General features: G+C 41.3%; 2 protein-coding genes and 1 long non-coding RNA gene across 3 annotated transcripts in view; 2 read left to right on the top strand and 1 right to left on the bottom strand.

Annotated features, from left to right (window-relative positions):
* Positions 1–4,672, top strand: part of LOC128456409 (sterol 26-hydroxylase, mitochondrial) — a 15,461-nt gene extending 10,789 nt beyond the window's left edge. The window contains exons 5-9 of the mRNA XM_053440567.1: positions 429–592; positions 1,155–1,321; positions 1,835–1,916; positions 2,383–2,589; positions 3,306–4,672. Of these exons, the coding sequence (XP_053296542.1) occupies positions 429–592; positions 1,155–1,321; positions 1,835–1,916; positions 2,383–2,589; positions 3,306–3,425 (740 nt within the window). The 3' untranslated portion in view covers positions 3,426–4,672. The remainder of the gene's footprint in view (positions 1–428; positions 593–1,154; positions 1,322–1,834; positions 1,917–2,382; positions 2,590–3,305) is intronic.
* Positions 203–8,446, bottom strand: LOC128456411 (uncharacterized). Its single transcript, XR_008341831.1, has 3 exons — positions 8,413–8,446; positions 2,395–2,622; positions 203–648 (listed from the first exon to the last, which is right to left on the bottom strand). It is a non-coding gene; the product is annotated as an uncharacterized LOC128456411 (long non-coding RNA).
* On the top strand, positions 7,827–19,906 carry LOC128456410 (sterol 26-hydroxylase, mitochondrial). The gene is made up of 9 exons (XM_053440568.1): positions 7,827–8,205; positions 9,425–9,615; positions 10,510–10,709; positions 11,938–12,135; positions 15,770–15,933; positions 16,585–16,751; positions 17,212–17,293; positions 17,691–17,897; positions 18,563–19,906. Exons 1-9 carry the CDS (start codon positions 7,936–7,938, stop codon positions 18,680–18,682), a joined length of 1,599 nt encoding a protein of 532 aa, XP_053296543.1. The 5' UTR covers positions 7,827–7,935; the 3' UTR covers positions 18,683–19,906.

Here is a 19,906-nt window from a genome sequence, read left to right as displayed (position 1 = left end):
AGAAGGTGAATACAAAGTATGGGATGCATATTTGATCATTTATATCATATAAAATATCGTTTAAAATCATTTTCCAGTGTGTTTCCTGTCGCGATACGCTCGCGTCAAGCGGAAAAAATAGACTCGACGCCGAAACGATCGCTTCACGGCGCTAGGCAGCCGCGGCGTGGCGCGGCGCTTCCGCGTCCGGTGTGAACCCGGCGTCACAGTCTTTCGCCATCCTATGGCCAAAAGTGTTGAGCCCATCTCCTCTTACTCTTAAAAACTGTTTTGATTCAGACCACTAGTTTAATGATCCATAGCAACATTTCTTCTATTAATTTCTGTCATTGTTTTTTTATTTTTGTATTTCTTTGTAAAGCTTTTTTTTACTTCTAATTCTCCCCTAAGAAATGAAAAAAGACAAAATTTCTCTTTGTGTCCTGTAGCTGGGGAGTTGGTGCAGAAGAAAATGGAGGAGATCCAGGAGAAGGTGAAGCTGGACCAGCAGCTGGAGGGAGCGTACCTCACACACCTGCTGTTCAGCGACAAGATGACGATCACTGAGATTCTGGCAAGCATGACTGAGATCCTGCTGGCAGGAGTCGACACGGTGAGTTGACCCAGTGGGTTCACTCTGTGGAAGGGACGAGTCCAGTCTGCAAGAGGCTTAGAAGACAAGTACAATAAAACAATTAAAGAAACCAGATTAGCGGCATCAATAAAAGAACTAAACAAATAAGCCATCCTGACGGATTTCAAGATTGAGACACAAAGGTCGCTAACTTAGACTAGACTAAATTATTACAATAATTTCAACAGACCTTTTATTTCATGTGATATAGATTCTTAATTTAAATTATATCATAATAAGTGCAATACAACCTTTAATTTACCATTCACAAAGCCTTTGGACAGGAATCATGTCCCCGATAAGTTTACGCTAACACAAGATTTAGTGTCTAAAATTTGCTAGTTTTCAATGTGTTTGTATTTTGGTCTAACAACCATTTTTCTTCAAATATAGCAAAACATTATTCGAATGTGCTCAAGCTACATGTGTAGCCTGTGACCCGCGACAGATTTCATAGTTTAGCATTGATTTAAAGATTATACCACTTCATACCCTGACAGCTTTAGCAACGGATAACAGTGCGAGTTGCTCTCGGTTGCAGACCTCCAACACTATCTCCTGGGCTCTATACCACTTGGCAAAGCTGCCAGAGATCCAGGAACAGTTGTACCAGGAAGTGATAGGAGTTTGCCCCGGAGACAAGATGACGTCCAGTGAGGACATCGCTCAGATGCCATACCTGAAGGCCATCATCAGGGAGACGCTACGGTAACATGGATTATGCCATCTTTGTCAATGCATTTTATCAATAGGACATTGGATGGATTATTTGCCTGTTTAAACTGGATTGCTCAGGATTGAAGGACCCAACATCACCTCTTGCATAACTTGACCAAGGCTGCTGCTAGTAACTAACCTTTTTCAAGTTGAGGTTTTTTAACATCTTAACTTTACTGTTATATCAAAACCACGAGCATCAGGGGTGAATGTTTTGACTAACCTAAAGTCTATTATATGTGATCATGTAGCTTCAATATTATTGTTCAATTTCTTGCCAAAGGTGAAATTAGAAGAAATATTCTCACTAAATCTCACCAAGTGACTTTTGTAGATTAATCAGAAGGAGAAACAAAGCAGGAGATGAATATTGGACAATAAAACAATTAATTTGTAAACAAAACTCAGTTAAACACAACCTAATATCGTAAGAGTGACAAAATCAGCTTCTTTCCAAGATAATGAAACCTGAACCGCCTCCCCGCTCTGTTCTGTGCTCACCAGGATGTATCCAGTGGTGCCAGGAAACGCCCGCGTCATTGCTGAAGAAGATGTTGTGGTGGGAGATTACGTCTTCCCCAAAAATGTGAGAATTTGTGATATATCATGGTTGATGAGAGAGTGTTATTTTCCATATATTTACTAAATATTCCGTTCGGTCTTTTCATTTAACAAATGAACATGCACGTTTACTTATATTTAACATATTCTATCGAACAGTTCTGAAGATACAGAGGTTGAGCCTGTTTGTTTGAAGTGTTGAGTAAATATTTATTTGTTTAGTTTTAGTTTTGCTGTTTGTCATCTTAGTTTTTATGAAACTATTTTTATATAATATAAAATGTAATTTATTTTCATTTTTGCTTCTCCTTTGAGGGATTTAAATGAGAGTTGCAGGCTTAGCAAAATAATTATTCACAATATGAATGTGGAACTTTAACATGATTGTTTTTAGTGCAGCTGTGGCTGTTAGTAGAGTTTTTTTTTTTTTTAGGTCCTGTATGTTTTCTGCTTGTTTTATGAAATGAGTGAACAAGTGTTTCCTCTCACAGACGTTGTTTCACCTGTGCCACTACGCTGTGTCCTATGACGAGAGCGTCTTTTCCGACCCTCACACCTTCAGACCACAGCGATGGCTCCGCGGAGAGGTGGAGAAGGTCAAGCATCACCCTTTTGGGTCGGTGCCGTTCGGTTTTGGGGTCCGGGCGTGTCTGGGTCGACGAGTGGCAGAACTTGAGATGTATCTCCTCTTGTCCAGGGTAAGAACATGTGATGCCTATGTTGCTCTGTGTCTGTTTGATGCAAAAACAAACACAAAATTAGGGTAGACTGCACATAGGTAATCAAGGTGTAAACAGGTATAACTCCTCTGGGCAACATAAGTGGAGGCTGCTGTATAAATACATAATACCATAGGAATATACTGTTATTTATTGGATACGAATTGTTATAATGTAGAAAAATACTGTTCATTCATAAGAATTTTAAATGTCTAAATAACTGATTTACTACAACAAAGTGTCGTAAACAACTTTTTAAAACTATTCTTACTTGGTTTAATTGTATTTATTGACATTTTTATTTATTTATTTTGACCTCAGTGACCTTTGACTCCAGCAGCAGCCAAACAACATTGTGAACTGAGCAGGTTAAACAGCAACGTGTTTTTTTATTCCCAGGAAATCAGTTGTTTTTTTAGCTGCTCTCCGGGAGCAGCACTGACCTGTAGTTACCTCCCTACCAGAGCACAGCGGCCCGGCTGCTCCTCTTCTGTTTGTCTCGGCACAAACCAAAAAGCAGTCGTCCCACTTTGGACCCAGTCAAAAACCCCAGTTGTGATTCTGTCAGCTGTTCAGTGGTTGCTAATCATAAACATTAACGTGGACTGTCTCACTCTTATGTCTCACATCAACAAAGTAATTCCAGCCAAAACTTTGTTCTGCTTGATAAAGATTCTCCCTGTTTTATTTTGAAGTTGATAAAGCGATACGAGGTGAGGCCGGACCCCACTGGACAGACAGTGAAGCCCATCACCAGAACCCTGCTCTGCCCTGCTAAACCAATCAACCTGCAGTTTCTGGACAGGAGGCGCTAGAGGGAGGAGGTGAGCGTGGGGGCAGCAGCGGGAGGAGTTTCTCTGTGAGGTGGTTTAGTATTCACTTGGTGTCGCCTGCCTGTCACCAGACACCACGGCTCAGATACAGAGAAGTGGCTGCTTGGAATGTGCCAAAACTGTTACTTAGAATATAATCTGGGTGGAGAAGTAGCTTGAACAGTAAAGAATAAAATGCAGTGTGTATAGACATTTAAAAAGTTTTATGGATGTAAATATGTAATCTTTTACCTTGTGTCAGTGTAAAGAGTTTGGTCCGCTTTCTTCAGCTATTGCTTAGCAGCAGGAAGAATTTGATGACCTTGTCTTTGAGTGAGATTTCCTTTAGGTTCCACAACACAAAAATACATCAATTTAACGTCTTCAGCACAAATCTGTTGGTACTCTATATTTGCATTGCTGTCCACAAACCCTGTGAGAAACTTTGAATAGTCTCCAACTATCAGATCAACTTAAAACTAAGTTGATTAAAATTTTAACTTTTCCAAAAAAAGTTGGCAAACTGGCAACGATACTCAAACAGCGGACATGTGCTGGGGCTACAGGGAATGTAGGATTTACAGTGTGAGTGTGTGTGTGGGTGTGTATATTGTGGGTAACAGAACATTTTGATGTAACAGATATATATTGAGATTACAAAGTATAAGTAACTATATTTGGTTACAATTTAAATCGGTTGGAATCTAAATACTTTACATTTATCAATAAATACATGAACCTTTACTATTGTAAAGGTTCATTATTAAATCTGATATTTAAAAGAGTTTAAGAATGTTTAGTTAAATATTGTCCATCCAGCTACTAAATGTTCCAAGTTATTAGCATGGTGAGCCTGTTAGCTTTGTCAGCTATAGCCAGCATGCTACACATCAAACTAACCAAACGGTGGAGTTCTTTTTACAACATGCATGATGTGTGTTATAGTTTACCCACTAATTTCTATGCACTATCATGAATACCAACCTAAGTGTCTGGGAACATTTAAACAACTGTATGAGCCTACGTTATCTACGATCTACTTTATTTATATCTTTTGAATGATGTTGTGGAAAAGCAGGATGTAAAAACTACATTTTTCTCATGTTATTTTTATTTAAGATGATTCGTTTAAGGCAACAAGGTGAAAACAAAATACTCTATGGAAGATGAAAAGTCATGTTTTTGTATTTTCATCTGGTTTATTGTTATTGTCATAAATGCTATGAAAAATAAAAGATTAAAAAAACCTGCATCTTCATCATATTTCTCCAGACTAAATTTCATGCTTCAAGAATCACTAATCTTGATGATGAAAATCTAAATAACTTATAATTCTCTGGGATAAACATTTCTTAATTAAATTTAATTGGCAGTGATGCCACAAATTGTTTGTAATAATGGTAAAGTATGCAGTAGTATATACATAATACTTACTTTGAAAATCGAATTGTTACTGTTATTTTGTTTCCTAAATGCTGTGTTGTTATTGTCAGTTGTCTGAAATAGCAGTGGACCAATGCTGCCCTACTGTGGACTGTTATGACACTACATATGTTATCAATTTGCTCATTGAATTCCCTTTGTAGATATAACAGTGACTGTGTGATTATAACTTATTTATTCTTTTCCTATTTTATTTATTTTATTTTAGCCTTTATGCAAATTGTAGCTGTGATAGCTGTGATGTAGGGAGTGGTGAGTTTATTATCTGTTTGCCACTAGTGAGCCATAGCAAAACTCCCTGTCATCCAAAGGTGCCAATTCTGACAAAAAAGTCTTGTGGTATTTGGGCCACAGTCACCATTAACCACACGGGTCACATTCGGTTCACATTCAGATTCCCCCCCGTGCTTTGACCACCAAGTGTTTACCAGAAAAAAGGCCCTACATGGGATCTGGGAAATTAGGGCCACATTTGCTATTTCGAAGTGTCCCTCATTCGTGTGATCTGGGAGGAGCAAGTCTCAACACCAGTCTGGTATCACACAGTGCTAGACAGGAAAAGAGAGGGCTCACTTCCTCAAATGTTTATTTCCTTCCTCGCGGGATACATTACATAGTTGACTGATTTAACATATAAAATATTAAGCAATGATTCAGGTTTTCGTTGTGTACAGCAGGTACAGCACATCCATGAGCACCCAACTCACAGCCCCGGCCATCTAGTAGCAAGGGCAGTCAAGAGTCGCCCCGACCGGACGCAATTGTAATACTTATAACAGTACGTAGAACTTGATTGGTCAATAATGTCATGGTTTAGACTTGGTTCTCCCTTGATGGTGCGCAGGCGTGGTCCTAGCCTCGTGGCACTGGAATCAGCGAATGATGAGGAGCTGCTCCCAGTCAGGCTCCTCCTCTGACAGCCGCCGGGAGAACATCTTCACACCACGACAGTCCGTTTGTGTAAACATGCATATCCTTCAACAAAACAATGCCTTGCCGATCTGCCTGTCAGAACCTGGGGCAGCTGCTTGAACTGTGTGTGATGTTGACTAAAGCTAAGGGAGTTATGCTTTAATATAAAAAGTTACGCATTAGACCAAGTTAAAGGCCAATTTATGCTTCTCCGTTTTGACGGACACGGACAGATAGGACCGCCCCACCACCTCACACACAGTGAACGATGGCAACTAACAGAAAAAGGATGTTGATGACGCGACAGTTTTTGCTGAATAAAGTGACACCCAGCGGGTCAAAATGCTTATGTTATCGTGCCTTAGCGCAGCGGTTCCCCGGTCTTGTTTCCAAACTGCGTTGCTAATTCAACAGCTGCAACAGCTTGAAGCTACACGGAGGCAGCTAGCTCCCCCCAGCTTCCACACACAGTCAGCACGGACAGCCGATACTAACTACTACCAAGTGTTTGCTTCTAACCTGACGGTGTTTGAGAAACAGTGTCATGAGAGCCGTGGGATTAAAGTCAGCGGGTTTTTGCGCTGTTCCCACCGCAGTTAGCATGGTGGCTAGCCCGCTAGCCCCGTTATGAAAGTTCGTTATAACCTCATGTGACCGTACACACATGCTGTAAGTGCTCTAACCAGCCACCGTCAGCCGGACACACTTGTCACATTAATCATAGAGTCGTATTTGTGATTTTAGTTTATTGTGATGTAGGGAATGGAACAGGAAGTTTGAGGTCCCGAAATGCTGGCGTTAGCGGACCAATCACAGCCAAGTGCTATCCGTGGGCTGTCCGTCATTTCGACGTGTAGTTAGAAAAATGAGAGCTGCACGAAAAGCTCTCCGAGGAGCCGCGGAGAGGCACGGAGAGGGCGTTCCACGTTGGAGAGGGCGGTCCTATCTGTCCGTGTCCGTCAAAACGGAGAAGCATACATTGGCCTTTACTACACGTCGGCATGGCGGACAGCCCACGGATAGCCCTTGGCTGTGATTGGTCCGCTAACGCCAGCATTTCGGGACCTCAAACTTCCTTTTCCATTCTCTAAATCACAACAAACCTAAATCACAACTACGACTCTATGATTAATGTGACAAGTGTGTTAAGCCAGCGGCGTTGTCCGGCTGACGGTGGCTGGTTAGAGCACTTACGGCATGTGTGTACGGTCACATGAGGTTATAACGAACTTTCATAACGGGGCTAGCGGGCTAGCCACCATGCTAACTGCAGTGGGAACAGCGCAAAAATCCGCTGACTTTAATCCCACGGCTCTCATGACACTGTTTCTCAAACACCGTCAGGTTAGAAGCAAACACTTGGTAGTAGTTAGTATCGGGTGTCCGTGCTGACTGTGTGTGGAAGCTGGGGGAAGCTAGCTGCCTCCGTGTAGCTTCAAGCTGTTGCAGCTGTTGAATTAGCAACGCAGTTTGGAAACAAGACCGGGGTACCGCTGCGCTAAGGCACGATAACATAAGAATTATGACCTGCTGGGTGTCACTTTATTTCAGCAAAAACTGTCCCGTCACCAACATCCTTAGTTGCCATCTCACTGTGTGTGAGGAGCCGGGAGGACGTACATAAACCAGCGTGGACTTCTTCTATATACGTCATGAGGTAGGCTTCTCTAAGCTCGACTTTCGTTGCGCCAACTACTGTTCTGGCGGTGAATTGTTTTCACAACAAAAAGGCTCGTAGAACTACAAATCAAAAAGTGTCCGTCCGATCCGTCCGTGCGTCCGTCCGTAACGGACTCGGAGAAGCATATATCGGCCTTTAAAGTACAGTGGAGTTGTATGGCACAGATTTACAGTGTCGGCAACAGGCAGCGACTCCCATCGGACCTCTTATCAAGATAGGTGTGAGATACAGCGATGTGACGCACACACATTCTAACTAACTTCAAGATTAACACCAAGCAGCAACGGTTATTATAAATCATTGTGTGAAGGCCATATATCTGACCCTAACTGCTCCTGCCCCCACCCTCCTGCATTTGTTTAGAGTTCAGTTCTATTGACATCTTCACAGACACACACACAAAGACAAACATAGGTTTAAAAGCCCAACAGTCAGCGGCTCTCACACTAAACACAACACACCGACTCTGAGCTGAAGATGTTGCGCAGGACTCTGACCAGCGTCGGACTGCGACTGAACCGACAGCAGGGCACAGGGATGGGGGCACCGACAGCGGGACTGGGCCCGGACTCCCACCGACGATACGTGTCCAGTTCCGCCGCCCCCAGCAGCAGCAGCAGCAACAGCTCCGTGGTGGGAGCCCCCAACAAACTGAAAGCCATGGACGAGCTGCACGGACCCAATCTCTTGACCAACCTGTACTGGCTCTTTGTGAAGGGATACTTCCAGACGACCCAACAGATGCAGGTGAGTACTGATACGTGTCTTACATGAACACGCATGTTGATGACAGCCTGCTGCTGCTTTTCATTTTCACCTGTATCAAGACCTGGACAATTGAAGCTACAGAACTATCAACATGTAAATCATGAAAGACTAAAAGTCATTACTAGATGATAATAATATCTATAATAATATATTTTAAATATACATTTCTCTAACACACTGACTCACTTCGATCCCTACTTGAGTTGGACTCTGGACCTACACTGGCTGTACCGCCAACCAATCATCAGTCTCCATTCATGCGTTAACCCAACCGAGGGAGTTCTTGAGTTGCAGCCAATCAGCAGCAGGGTATGGGCGGGTCTTAGCTCACCTTGGGTGGGTGGGAATAATGAGGCACTGTTGACACTTGCACATACTCCAGTGTGTTTCAGGTTTTGAATGTCCTACTAATGAGAAACACCCAGACACTATCACAGTACAAGTACGCTGTAATAATACAAATACATTAAAAAAAGACTGTATTTACATTGTACTTTTCAAATACACGTTTACAAAGTGGTTCACAGACATAACATCTGAAGATAAATGCTGTTTAACTACATGATTTTAAGATAATGCAAGTGACAATGGAAGAAGTAAAGCAAAAAACTAAACAAGTGTGTAGTTAATAACAAAATGATTATAAAAAAAAGCTATATACATCTATAGAAACATTTGAATTTAATTAAGCAAATCACCCTCAACCATTCTACCAATTGGACTCCCCCAGAGCTTCTTAAGTTGGTGCATGGAAACCTGTATTTCTTTTGAGATTGTTTGAGATATTTATGAAATAATTGCAAGGGATATTAAGGCTTCAGCAACTGGACACCCTGCGATGACAGCTGTGCCTGCTGATGAGCGCCAATAAACTCCTTCAGGCGTCTTGATGAGAGGTTGATAGAAAAAGGAAAAGTAAATGAAGAGAAGTAAATAAGTAGTAGTTTGAGGTAGAACCTGATCTACCTGTCCAGCCCCAAGGCACAAGAATGGACAGGTTTCATACAACATTTGGTGTAAATGCTCAGCTTTGTTGGACTTATCCAAGAAAAGAAGAAGACAGCAGAGTGATTGAGACACTGTTACACAAATAAGAAACATTCAAACTTTCTCTCTGCATCACAAACACACACACACAAAAAAAAATATCAATTGAACATGCTATCCCTATGTATTAACTCATATCGTTTGCTCAAAGATCGAGCACCGCAAGATCTACGGTCCGCTGTGGAAGTCGGAGATAGGTCCTCTGACCGTGGTGAACGTGGCTCAAGCGGACCTGATAGAGCAGGTTTTGAGGCAGGAGGGGAAACATCCAATCCGGACCGACATGCCCCACTGGAGGTTGTACCGAGAGATGGGGAGCCAGGCCTATGGACCCCTGACCGAGTGAGTGGACCTCTCTTAGCTTTACCTTTGTCTCTCAGACCAGTCAGAGGAAAAGTCCAACGACACTTTTTCCAAGATTTTTCAGTGAATATCGGGTCTAGAGAAACGATTTAAAACTTATCAGAAAATTATTCTGCATCATAAGAAAACAATTAGAAAATAACACAACTATGTTGAGCTCAATAATGTTTTTTTTTAGAGGGGTCTCTGTGTCCTGTAGGACTGTAGATGCGACCTAAATCTTAATAGATTGAAAAATACATTGAGCTCCATTGTCAAATAGCCTTTTTTACAATCTTAAAATGTTTTGCATTGTCTGACAGTACATGGTGTGCATCACTCCCCTCTTTCACTCCTGCACCTCTTCATCACATGCAGGTTTACACAAATACAATAACTGACAACACAACAAACTAACATGAAATCATTAAAACAACATTTTATAACATGTACACTAACCTCTGATGTTATTTACAAATTAAAAGTAATGCAAGTCCGAAGAGCTACGAAAGTGCGTACCTTCCCAAAGGAGTCCAAAGCAAAGAGGAAGCCCCACCTATGGAAGCGCGGGTAATGTCCTTAACAAAGTAAAACCACCACCAAGGAACATGCACAGTTCTGCAAGAAAACCTCTTGGGGTAATTTGCCTAGACCCAAGAGAAAGTCTACCATTATGAATTGAGCGGACATTTTTCGTGAAACTTCTGCTGCAGAATTAATTGGATGGCTTTCAAAATCTTTGTGTGCAATCTAGCTACCTCCACAATGAGAGGTCATAGAAAAGATTGGGTTTTCATTTTAGTTTATGTACATTTTAAATTCAGTGTACATGAACAGATCTGCCCCAAACTGGAACTGGAGCCTCATATCCACTTATTATCCTCCTCTTTTCAGGATGGGGGCCAACTGGCAGCGGATCCGCAGTATCCTGAACCCGCGGATGTTGATACCCAAACACGTTTCCTCCTACACTAACACCATCAACGAGGTGGTGACTGACTTTATCGACAGACTGGCCTGGGTGAGGGAGAAAGACGGCCAGGGAGTTATGGTCAATAATCTGACGGAGGAACTCTACAATTTTGCTTTTGAAGGTCGGCAGAAAAACAAATCTGAAGTTTTCTTTCATCATAGGTGGAAAAAAAGTTGAATTAATAATACTTCGTAGTAGAGGAATGAGAAAGACGTGTCACTGTGGTTCACAAAGTCTAACATGAATGAAAAGTAACTGCACGTATGCACATATGTTATAATTCTTCACACGTTGAATGTAACAATGTTTTCTGAAATTTGTTCTATTTCTGTCAACCTTCGTTAAAAAAAATTGTATCTGTCAAACATTTCCTCTTGGGGAGCCACTCCCACGAACACTGAGAAAAGATGAAAAGTAATGATTTCAATGAATGACGGCTACGAGTTAAGATGATAAAGCATCCAACTTCTTTTCAACCTTTCTAAATGGTTTATCTCTTTATTATTTATTAACAATCCTACGCCAGCCTGGGAGTTGAAAGTGCAAACAACCTCACTGCAGTTGTCCTTGACTCTTTCACTCCTGCATCAGATCTTACAGCTTTAAATGAGTTTTACTCGAGTGTTTCGTAACGTTTGTAGCTTTATGTAGTTGGAGCAGAGAATGAATTATCTGGAGAGGAAGTGAGCGTGCTGTCATTCAGGCGTGTTCACTCTGACACGGTTGCACAGTCTTTTGGCCTTGACTGCTGATTAGATACAGAGAGATAAACTGTGGGGTTGATCCCAGTGTCTGTTAAGATCACACAGGGAGGATTAGGTGCATTCCATGATGTCTAACCAAAGACTTTGTAACAACAGTTTTTACAAAACCTCCCTCAGGCATGATCAATGTTAGAAACTCGGGTTAGTCTGTGAACATGCTTGTTTACTTTCTTGCTGATAGTTAGAATAGAGCCAACCCTGCAAGCTAATATTGGAACAGTAAACATGAAGCTTAGTTTAAACACTGACTAAGGAAATAGCCCACGGCTCCACCCACCAGTTCTCCAATTAGCATTTTCCACCAAGGAGGATATGTTAAAATTTTTTGTTTTTGTTAGTCAGTGAAATTTTAAAGTCAATTTTTGCCACTTAGTTGGATGGTGGAAATCTGGTGGAAAACCTGAAACCAGGAATGTGAAGGACTTTGGTCCAAACTGTTACCTCTGCGTGTAAATTTCAAGTGTCCACATGTTTTTGGTCATAGTGTATAAACTCTGGGTTCAGACTAGTACATGACCTATTAAAATGTATTCATGATATTCATAATGACTTTATATTCCTTTTATTCTAATTTTTTGAATGTAGGTATCTGTTCAGTGTTGTTTGAGACACGTATGGGCTGCTTGAACGAGGTGTTGCCTGAGGAAACCAAAAAGTTCATTACCTCCGTTGGGGAAATGTTCCAGCTCTCGCAGGTTGTGATCCTCTTCCCCAGGTCCGTGTGGCCCTACCTTCCCGCTTGGAAACGGTTTGTGGCGGTCTGGGATCACCTCTTCAAAGTCGGTAAGCAACGGCAATCTCCGGAAATCAAAGTAGAGCATGTTACAACCCCCTTAATCACTGACTTTCTTTGAGTTCACCTTTATTAACTTTTTTCCACATTCCACATCATTATGCAGATGGGTGCGAGTGCATTTGATGGAATGTGGGCACTAGATGGGAAAATTACATATGCATTGGTGTAAAACTAGTAAAGATAATTGCTGCTATGTGTTATGGGCAATATGCCTTCTAATGGTCCCGTATTTCACTGTTATTTTGAGGTTGGCTAAAAAGAGAGATCCTTTTCAGCCTGACCTTGACCATCAGTTGGGTTTAAAAGAGTGATGACCTTATTTTATGTAAACAAAGTCTTGCCCGTCACCCGAGGAGGGACGGGCAAGACTTTGTTAAATTACCACTGTCTCACTTCAGAGACCCAAATGCACGAAGGCTGTAGAGATTAAATAACTTTTGTTAATTCGCAAACTAATCAATCATCCAGACTTTGACTTCTCTACAAAGTTTTCTTTTGTCAATGGTGATTTCTTCTCATTGTCATCACAAACCTTCCTGTAGGGGATGAAGATGAGCCGAGAGCAAGGGTTGTGTCTCAGCCTTTGCTCCGTTTTGACTACCTATGGTAATTGATGGTTAAATATGTCCTATGTTCATATTTTTGTGACTCTTTGACTTCTGGATTCTGCAGCTCTTATACCCACATCATTGTCTGAACCATAGTCTAGACCAGGGGTTCCCAAACTTTTCAGCCCGCGACCCCCAAAATAACAGTGCCAGAGACTGGCGACCCCCTACGACCCTGGATGTGTTATATAATGTTACGCACACACACTTTTAGGCCTATGCAAACACGGGCATTAATACAACAAAAAAGACCAACAGCCTTACAGCCGTGATATTATTTTATAGCAATTTAAGAAAAATAATATAACCACAACATAGGGATCTCCCTGTACAAACAGCCGGGCTAAGTGAGCATATGCTATAAGTATAAATGCGCAGGTGATGTCTGTGCGCGTCTTTGCACATAACGAGCAGCAGACACCTTATTGCTGCCATGTGCAAAAACTTTAGGGTTATTTACCTTAGCCTAAAAATTACTTTCATTTCTTAAACACACTAATGAGATAGGTGGGCAACATTCATGGAGCAGAGCAAGTCCATCCTCGGCTTTATTTTCAAGACGGCGACTCGGAGATCATTATCCACGTTTAGCTGCGCTCTGTATTTATTCTTGATGTAAGTCAGGGCTGAGAAAGTCTCTCACAAGTCTACCAGCCTGGTTAACCAGTCAGGGTCAGTGAGGTGGTCAGCGAGCTAGGATCCATGCTCGATCATATGCGCACAATGCCCGCAGGTCATACAGGTGGCTCAGCACATTTCCCTGCAAGAGCAAGTCTGATATTGAGTGGACATGTTTTTTATGTAGTTCACCATTTTTATCGCAATGTCAAGAATATGAAACTCTGGTTCAAGTTGTTTGCTTGTAAGAGATTCTCTGTGAATAATACTAATGTTGCACCGATGTAACGGCCGAACATCGGTAGCAGCCGATATTCGCATCGTTTACTGACATCGGTGCATCGGTAATAAACTTGACTTTCACCGATGTCATTGGCCGATGTTCATTGGTATTTGTGGTAAAACCGCTGGACACGTGACGCGGCTGGGGGAGCAGTCGCCCCGTCACCCTCCTCTCCATGCCGCCGGAGGCTCGGTGTGTCGCCTGCATGGAGGTTTTTTTGGGGGGAGGTCCTCGTCCGGTGGGGCCTCACGGCACTCACACAGGCGGAGAAGACGGATGACAAGGAGCTCTCTTAATCAGCTCACCTCCTGCATTCGAATTCAGAATTTATATTTTGAGGCCATGTAGGATTGTTGCTATTATTTTAAATAAATGGTTGCTATTTATTTTAAATAAATAGCAACAAAACAAGAGAAAGAAAGCGGGGGCTTTCTTTCTCTTACACCGCGGGGTGGTGTCCGTCGCCGGTGCAGAAGACGGGCCGTCTGAGGGGACCGGGTACGGCGGTCGGCGGCGGCGACTCTGGACGCGTGTCGGGCCCTTCTCGCTTTGTTCCCTCAACTATATAAGCCCAGTCTTTCTGTTGTCCCCTGTCGGATTGTTAACGTTTGTCTGTGAGAAGCTACGCCAATATTCTACAATTTTTTTAGCCCTGTTTTACCTGGTATGGTATTAGACTCAGATTTTTGATCCTCTGTGTTTTTCCCTTTTGTAATTCTGTTTTTGAATTGGAATTTCAGTTTTTTGCACTTGTGTTTTTTGCCTTTTTGGATCCTTGGTTTTTTCTATTTTTCGATTAGATTTTTTTCCCTTAAGACTGAGTCCCGTAAGCTCTCTCCCCGCTTCATCGGAACGTTTCCCATTGGCGGGGTCATTAGTCCCACCGCTGTTCGTCTCAACCTCCCTGGTCCCCTTTGCCGCATCCACCCCACATTCAACGTTTCCAGAATCAAGCCATTTATTTGTAGCCCCTTGCACCCTGCCCCCCGCCCCCCGCCCCCACCCCCACGTCTCATCGATGGTTCAGGGGCACACACGGTGCGTCGATTGCTGGATGTTCGCCGCTGTGGCCGGGGACTCGAGTATCTCTTGGACTGGGAGGGCTATGGCATCGAGGAGAGATCCTGGGTCCCATCTTGCTTAATCCTATGCCCAGCCCTCCGCAAGGACTTTCACCGCCAGGACCCCATTCCGCCCAAGAAAATGATTCTTGAAAACTGATTTTTGATCCTCTGTGTTTTTCCCTTTTGTAATTCGATTTTTGAATTTGAGTTTTTTCAGTTTTTTGCACTTGTGTTTCTTGCTTTTTTGGATCCTTGGTTTTTTCTATTTGTTAAATAAATAAGTATTTCTTGCATCTTGGCCTTCGATTGGGTCCTTACTGTGAGAAAGCCTAACAGATGCGCCGGGCAATAGTCCCGTTTGACAGCGGCACTGATTCCAGATCATGGGCTCATAATTCATCCCCATGCATGGCCAGATTTATAACTACAGCAGCGGGTTTGATTAAGGTTTCGCAGATTTTGTCTGACTTTTTTGCCTGTGCAATTAAATATGCCACCTCATATGAAGCCCTTTGAGCTGCGACTAGGATTGTCTGTTTAGTAAGGACTTTCTTTTGGCCTTGCAACTCTTGCTCGTACCACTAATCCATATCGTAATAACCTCATGGGTAAACAAAGAAAAAGGAAAAAACTGATGGAGATGTTTTTATTAAATGGTTTTATTCTAATTTCAACTAATATTTATGTATATATTTAAACAATATATTTTTTTTTAATTAAATTATTTAAAATACCGCCCCGGGGGCTCGCGACCCCCATTTTGGGAACCCCTGGTCTAAACAAGATCCCTCACAGTCTTACGCCATCCAATGGCCAAAAGTTTTGAGCCCATCTCCTCTTACTCTTAAAAAACTGTTTTGCTTCAGACCACTAGTTTCATTATCCATAGCAACATTTCTTCTATTGATTTCTGTCATTGATATGTTTTATTTTTATTTCTTTGTAAAGCAGCTTTGAGTACCTGGAAGGCCTAGTCATTACTACCTTTTTACTTCTAATTCTCCCCTAAGAAATGAAAAAAGACAATATTTCTCTTTGTGTCCTGTAGCTGGGGAGTTAGTGCAGAAGAAAATGGAGGAGATCCAGGAGAAGGTGAAGCTGAACCAGCAGCTGGAGGGAGCGTACCTCACACACCTGCTATTCAGTGACAAGATGACGATCCCTGAGATTCTGGGAAGCATGACTGAGCTCCTGCTGGCAGGAGTCGACACGGTGAGTTGACCCAGTGTGTGTTCATTCTGTGGAAGGGACGAGTCCAGTCTGCAAAATGCTTACAAGACAAGTACAATAAAACAAAGAAAGAAAACAGCATCAATAAAAAAACTAAACAAATAAACCATCCTGACGTTTTTCCAAGATTAAGACACAAAGGTCGCTAATTTAGACTCATAAAATCATTACAATAATTTCAACAGACCTTTTATTTCTATAGATATAGATACTTAATTTAAAGTGCAGTGAAAACCTTTAAATTTACAATTCACACAACCTGTGGACAGGAATCATGTCCTCGATAAGTTTCCTCTAACACAAGATTAGGTGTCGAAGACACTAAATTGATTTAATTTCATTGAGCTCGATTTCAATGTGTTTATATTTTGGTTTTCATACAATATCTAACAACCATTTTTCTTCAAGTATAGCAAAAACATTATTCTAATGTGCTCAAGCTGCATGTGTGGCCTGTGACCTGTGAATTTTTTTGTGATTTACTCCAAGGAAAAACATAACCATGCTACAAGGGGTTTGAATGTACTATTGTTAACACACAGTTCATAGTTTAGCATGGATTTAAAGATTATACCACTTCATACCCTGACAGCTTTAGCAACGGATAACAGTGCGAGTTGCTCTCGGTTGCAGACCTCCAACACTATCTCCTGGGCTCTATACCACTTGGCAAAGCTGCCAGAGATCCAGGAACAGTTGTACCAGGAAGTGATAGGAGTTTGCCCCGGAGACAAGATGACGTCCAGTGAGGACATCGCTCAGATGCCATACCTGAAGGCCATCATCAGGGAGACGCTACGGTAACATGGATCATGCCATCTTTGTCAATGCATTTTATCAATAGGACATTGGATGGATTATTTGCCTGTTTAAAGTGTGATTGCGCAGGCTTGAAGGACCCAATATCACCTCTTGCATAACTTGACCAAGGCTGCTGCTAGTAACTAACCTTTTTCAAGTTGAGGTTTTTTAACATCTTAACTTTACTGTTGTATATCAAAACCACGAGCATCAGGTATGAATGTTTTGAGGAGCTTAAAGTGTATTATATGTGATCATGTAGTTTCAATATTATTGTTCAATTTCTTGCCAAAGGTGACATTAGAAGAACTATTCTCACTAAAATCTGGACAATAAAACAATTAATGTGTAAACAAAACTCAGTTAAATACAACCTAATATCTTAAGAGCGGCAAAATCAGCTTCTTTCCAAGAGAATGAAACCTGAACCGCCTCCCCGCTCTGTTCTGTGCTCACCAGGATGTATCCAGTGGTGCCAGGAAACGCCCGCGTCATTGCTGAAGAAGATGTTGTGGTGGGAGATTACGTCTTCCCCAAAAATGTGAGAATATGTGATATATCATGGTTGATGAGAGAGTGTTATTTTCCATATATTTACTAAATATTCCGTTTGGTCTTTTCAATCTAAGGACTTAAGACTGAGGATGACTTGATATATTTTTATTTAACAAATGAACATGCACGTTTATTTAGATTTAACATATTCTATTGAACAGTTCTGAAGATACAGAGGTTGAGCCTGTTTGTTTGAAGTGTTGAGTAAATATGTATTTGTTTACTTCTAGTTTTGTTGTAATTATTCACAATATGCATGTGGAACTTTAACATAATTGTTTTTAGTGCAGCTGTGGCTGTTAGTAGAGTTTTTTTTTTTTTTTAGGTCCTGTATGTTTTCTGCTTGTTTGATGAAATGAGTGAACAAGTGTTTCCTCTCACAGACGTTGTTTCACCTGTGCCACTACGCTGTGTCCTATGACGAGAGCGTCTTTTCCGACCCTCACACCTTCAGACCACAGCGATGGCTCCGCGGAGAGGTGGAGAAGGTCAAGCATCACCCTTTTGGGTCGGTGCCGTTCGGTTTTGGGGTCCGGGCGTGTCTGGGTCGACGAGTGGCAGAACTTGAGATGTATCTCCTCTTGTCCAGGGTAAGAACATGTGATGCCTATGTTGCTCTGTGTCTGTTTGATGCAAAAACAAACACAAAATTAGGGTAGACTGCACATAGGTAATCAAGGTGTAAACAGATGTAACTCCTCTGGGCAACATTAGTGGAGGCTGCTGTATAAATACATAATACCATAGGAATATACTGTTGTACTGAAATACAAATATATATTGGATACGAATTGTTATAATGTAGAAAAATACTGTTCATTCACAAGAATTTTAAATGTCTAAATAACTGATTTACCAAAACAAAGTGTCGTAAACAACTTTTTAAAACTATTCTTACTTGGTTTAATTGTATTTATTGACATTTTTATTTATTTATTTTAACCTCAGTGACCTTTGACTCCATCAGCAGCCAAACAACATTGTGAACTGAGCAGGTTAAACAGCAACATGTTTTTTTATTCCCAGGAAATCAGTTGTTTTTTTAGCTGCTCTCCGGGAGCAGCACTGACCTGAAAAGCAGTCGTCCCACTTTGGACCCAATCAAAAATCCCAGTTGTGATTCTCTCAGCTGTTCAGTGGTTGCTAATCATAAACACTAACGTGGACTGTCTCACTCTTATGTCTCCTGCAACAAAGTAATTCCAGCCAAAACTTTCTTCTGCTTGATAAAGATTCTCTCTGTTTTATTTTGAAGTTGATAAAGCGATACGAGGTGAGGCCGGACCCCACTGGACAGACAGTGAAGCCCATCACCAGAACCCTGCTCTGCCCTGCTAAACCAATCAACCTGCAGTTTCTGGACAGGAGGCGTTAGAGGGAGGAGGCGAGCGTGGGGGCAGCAGCGGGAGGAGTTTCTCTGTGAGGTGGTTTAGTATTCACTTGGTGTCGCCTGCCTGTCACCGGACACCACGGCTCAGATGTGCCAAAACTTTGACTTAGAATATAATCTGGGTGGAGAAGTAGCTTGAACAGTAGAGAATAAAATGCAGTGTGTATAGACATTTTAAAAGTTTTATGGAGAATATGATGACCTTGTCTTTAAGTGAGATTTCCTTTAGGTTCCACAACACAAAAATACATCAATTTAACGTCTTCAGCACAAATCTGTTGGTACTCTATATTTTCATTTCTGTCCACAAACCCCGCGAGAAACTTTGAATAGTTTCCAACTATCAGATCAACTTAAAATTAAGTTGATTTAAAATGTTAACTTTTCCAAAAAAAGTTGGAAAATGGCAACGACACTCAAACAGTGGACATGTGCTGGGTCTACTTTTAGCGGCGGAGTAATCCACATTTGATCCTGTAGATCAAAGCAGCAGGACAGTGAATGTAGGATTGACAGTGTGTGTGTGTGGGTGTGTATATTGTGGGTAACATAACATGAGGATGTCACAGAGATATATATTGAGATTACAAGGTATAAGTAACTGTATTTAGTTACAGTTACAATTTTAATCAGTGGGAATCTAAATACTTTACATTTATCAATAGATTAAATAATTTCATGACTTTTTACTATTGTAAAGGTTTGTTATTTAGTCTGATATTTAAAAGAGTTTAAGTGGAATGTTTAGTTAAATATTGTCCATCCAGCTACTAATTGTTCAAAGTTATTAGCATAATGAGCCTGTTAGCTTTGTCAGCTGTAGCCAGCGTGCAACACATTAAACTAACCAAACGGTAGAGTTCTTTTTACAACACTCAAGTTTACCCACCAATTTCTATGCACTATTATAAACACCAACCTAAGTGTCTGGGAACATTTAAACAACTGTATGAGTCTACATTATCTAAGATCTGCGTTATCTACGATCTACGTTATTTATATCTTTTCAATGATGTTGTGAAAAACAAAGGAAGTACAAACTACCTTTTTCTCATATTATTTTTATTTCAAGATGATTCATTTAAGGCAACAGAGCTAAAACAAAATGCTCTATGTAAGTAGAAAAGTCATTTATTTTTATTTTCATGCATTTAATTGTTTTTCCCTTTTTCAAAAATGCTGTGAAAAATAAAAGTTTACAAAAACCTA

Source organism: Pleuronectes platessa, chromosome 14 (genome assembly GCF_947347685.1).
Source record: "Pleuronectes platessa chromosome 14, fPlePla1.1, whole genome shotgun sequence".
In the NCBI taxonomy this organism is placed as follows: Eukaryota; Metazoa; Chordata; class Actinopteri; order Pleuronectiformes; family Pleuronectidae; genus Pleuronectes; species Pleuronectes platessa.
The sequence above is the reverse complement of the archived record's forward strand: the minus strand, read 5'-3'. Positions and strand labels throughout refer to the sequence as shown.